The 1,784-nt window shown below is 24.3% G+C and overlaps 1 protein-coding gene across 1 annotated transcript in view; it reads left to right on the top strand.

Annotated features, from left to right (window-relative positions):
- The window catches only part of LOC107471257 (transcription factor PRE6), a 2,319-nt gene extending 904 nt beyond the window's left edge, over nucleotides 1-1,415 (top strand). The window contains exon 2 of the mRNA XM_016090710.3: nucleotides 886-1,415. Coding sequence (XP_015946196.1) covers nucleotides 886-1,041 — 156 coding nt within the window. The 3' untranslated portion in view covers nucleotides 1,042-1,415. The remainder of the gene's footprint in view (nucleotides 1-885) is intronic.
- Nucleotides 1,416-1,784: the final 369 nt, after the last annotated feature.

The following is a 1,784-nucleotide window of genomic DNA, read 5'->3' as shown; positions in this document are numbered from 1 at the left end:
CCCCATATTTTAAGAGCATAATTCTTAAAAAATTAAAAGAGAAATATTATATGTATTATTTTTATAAACTATTTTTATTGTTTTTACTTTTGATATCAAAAATAATTAATAAAAAATAGAATTAAAATATACACAAAAAATAAAGAATCGTTAAAATGTAAAGGAATCTGTATAGTATAATGGGTCAAGGGGTTCACATTGACTTGAACATAACATATACATATGTGTATGTAGATTTAGAGGGTAAAAAAAGGAAAGAAAATAATAAAAAGAAGGAAACAGCACAGAAGCCTAGATGGTGGAAAACTGGAAAAGAGATAAAATGGTGTCTGCTCCATAACAGTCATGTGGTTGATTTGGACCTACTTCAACTACTGCTTAAACGAAACTTCCCTCTGTATGCTCTATGGTCCCTCAAATATAGTCAAATAGGACTTCATAGTACATTTTAAATAAATAAATAAGTAAATACACATTTTCTATTAGAAAGTTTGTAAGTATATCGATATACTGATATTTTAATAATTTTAACTATTAATTTTAATTATATATATTATATATATTTTTTATAATTAAAATTAACAGTTAAAAATAACTAAAATATTAATATAATGATATATTTAAAAAAAATTTTATTCTATTTAGTATAATAATAAAGTAATACTAAAAAACAAGCAGTTAATTTCAGTCAATATTATAGTAAATTGTCAAATAAATTCAGTATGAAATACACAAAAAATAAATTTTTGTTAAGTTTGTATTTTAGATATTTCTTTTTATTGAGTTTTGGATATTCTTATTTTTAAAATTTTAGATTTTTTTTAATATTACATATTATTGATGGCATGGTAAATTATTAATTTGATGAGTTTTTGTTTTGAATAGGTTTCAGCTTCTAAGGTTCTACAAGAGACATGCAACTATATAAGAAACTTACACAGAGAGGTTGATGATTTAAGCGAACGTTTGTCTCAATTGTTGGCCACAATTGATGCTGATAGTGCTGAAGCTGCCATCATAAGGAGCCTAATTAACCAATAAAAACCAAGTATTTTATTTAAATATTATTAATTATGCATGATTCTCCATACTCAAGGAGATCATATATTATATGAGTGTACCTTTAATTAACTTTAAATTTCAATTTTAGGGTGGTAATTATTAATTAGAGTGCAGTTTGATATGAGTTATATTATGTGTGCCTCCCCTCCTCTATATGGTAGGTGTAGTGCACTTTTATTGTATGGAAAAAAAAAGGGTTTTGTAATAAGAGAATTTAAGGACTTTTGTCTCATAGTTATAATTATTATATATAGCTATAATGCGTGCTATACATGCATGCTCTCATTTATAGATGGGCCAAAATGTATCAGCTGTTAAATTATTTATTAAAGTTATTTAAGTGTTTTAATTAATTACTTTTTATTATTTCATGACTTCATATATATTATCGTGTGTGGGAGAATTGGAAGACACATAATATATTCCAAGTTTATCAATAATAAATATATAATAAAAGTACAAATCTAATATATAGAATATGTTAATTAATTAATTAATTAATAATGGAAGCTATAACATGAACATTATCATCGTGATGTGTTTAATTACTTAAGGTATTTTGTCGGCAATGTTGGGTTCAAGTTTATAAAATGACATAATATTCAAAAGATCGTGCTCATCAAAGCGTTTGACGTGAAAGTGATTTGAATCTAATGATGGATATAGTTGCTCATATAATAACATATAATATATATTAAGTGATATATATTACTTACATTTTT

Source organism: Arachis duranensis, chromosome 10 (assembly GCF_000817695.3).
Source record: "Arachis duranensis cultivar V14167 chromosome 10, aradu.V14167.gnm2.J7QH, whole genome shotgun sequence".
NCBI lineage: Eukaryota > Viridiplantae > Streptophyta > Magnoliopsida > Fabales > Fabaceae > Arachis > Arachis duranensis.
This window is presented reverse-complemented; position numbering and strand designations above follow the sequence as displayed.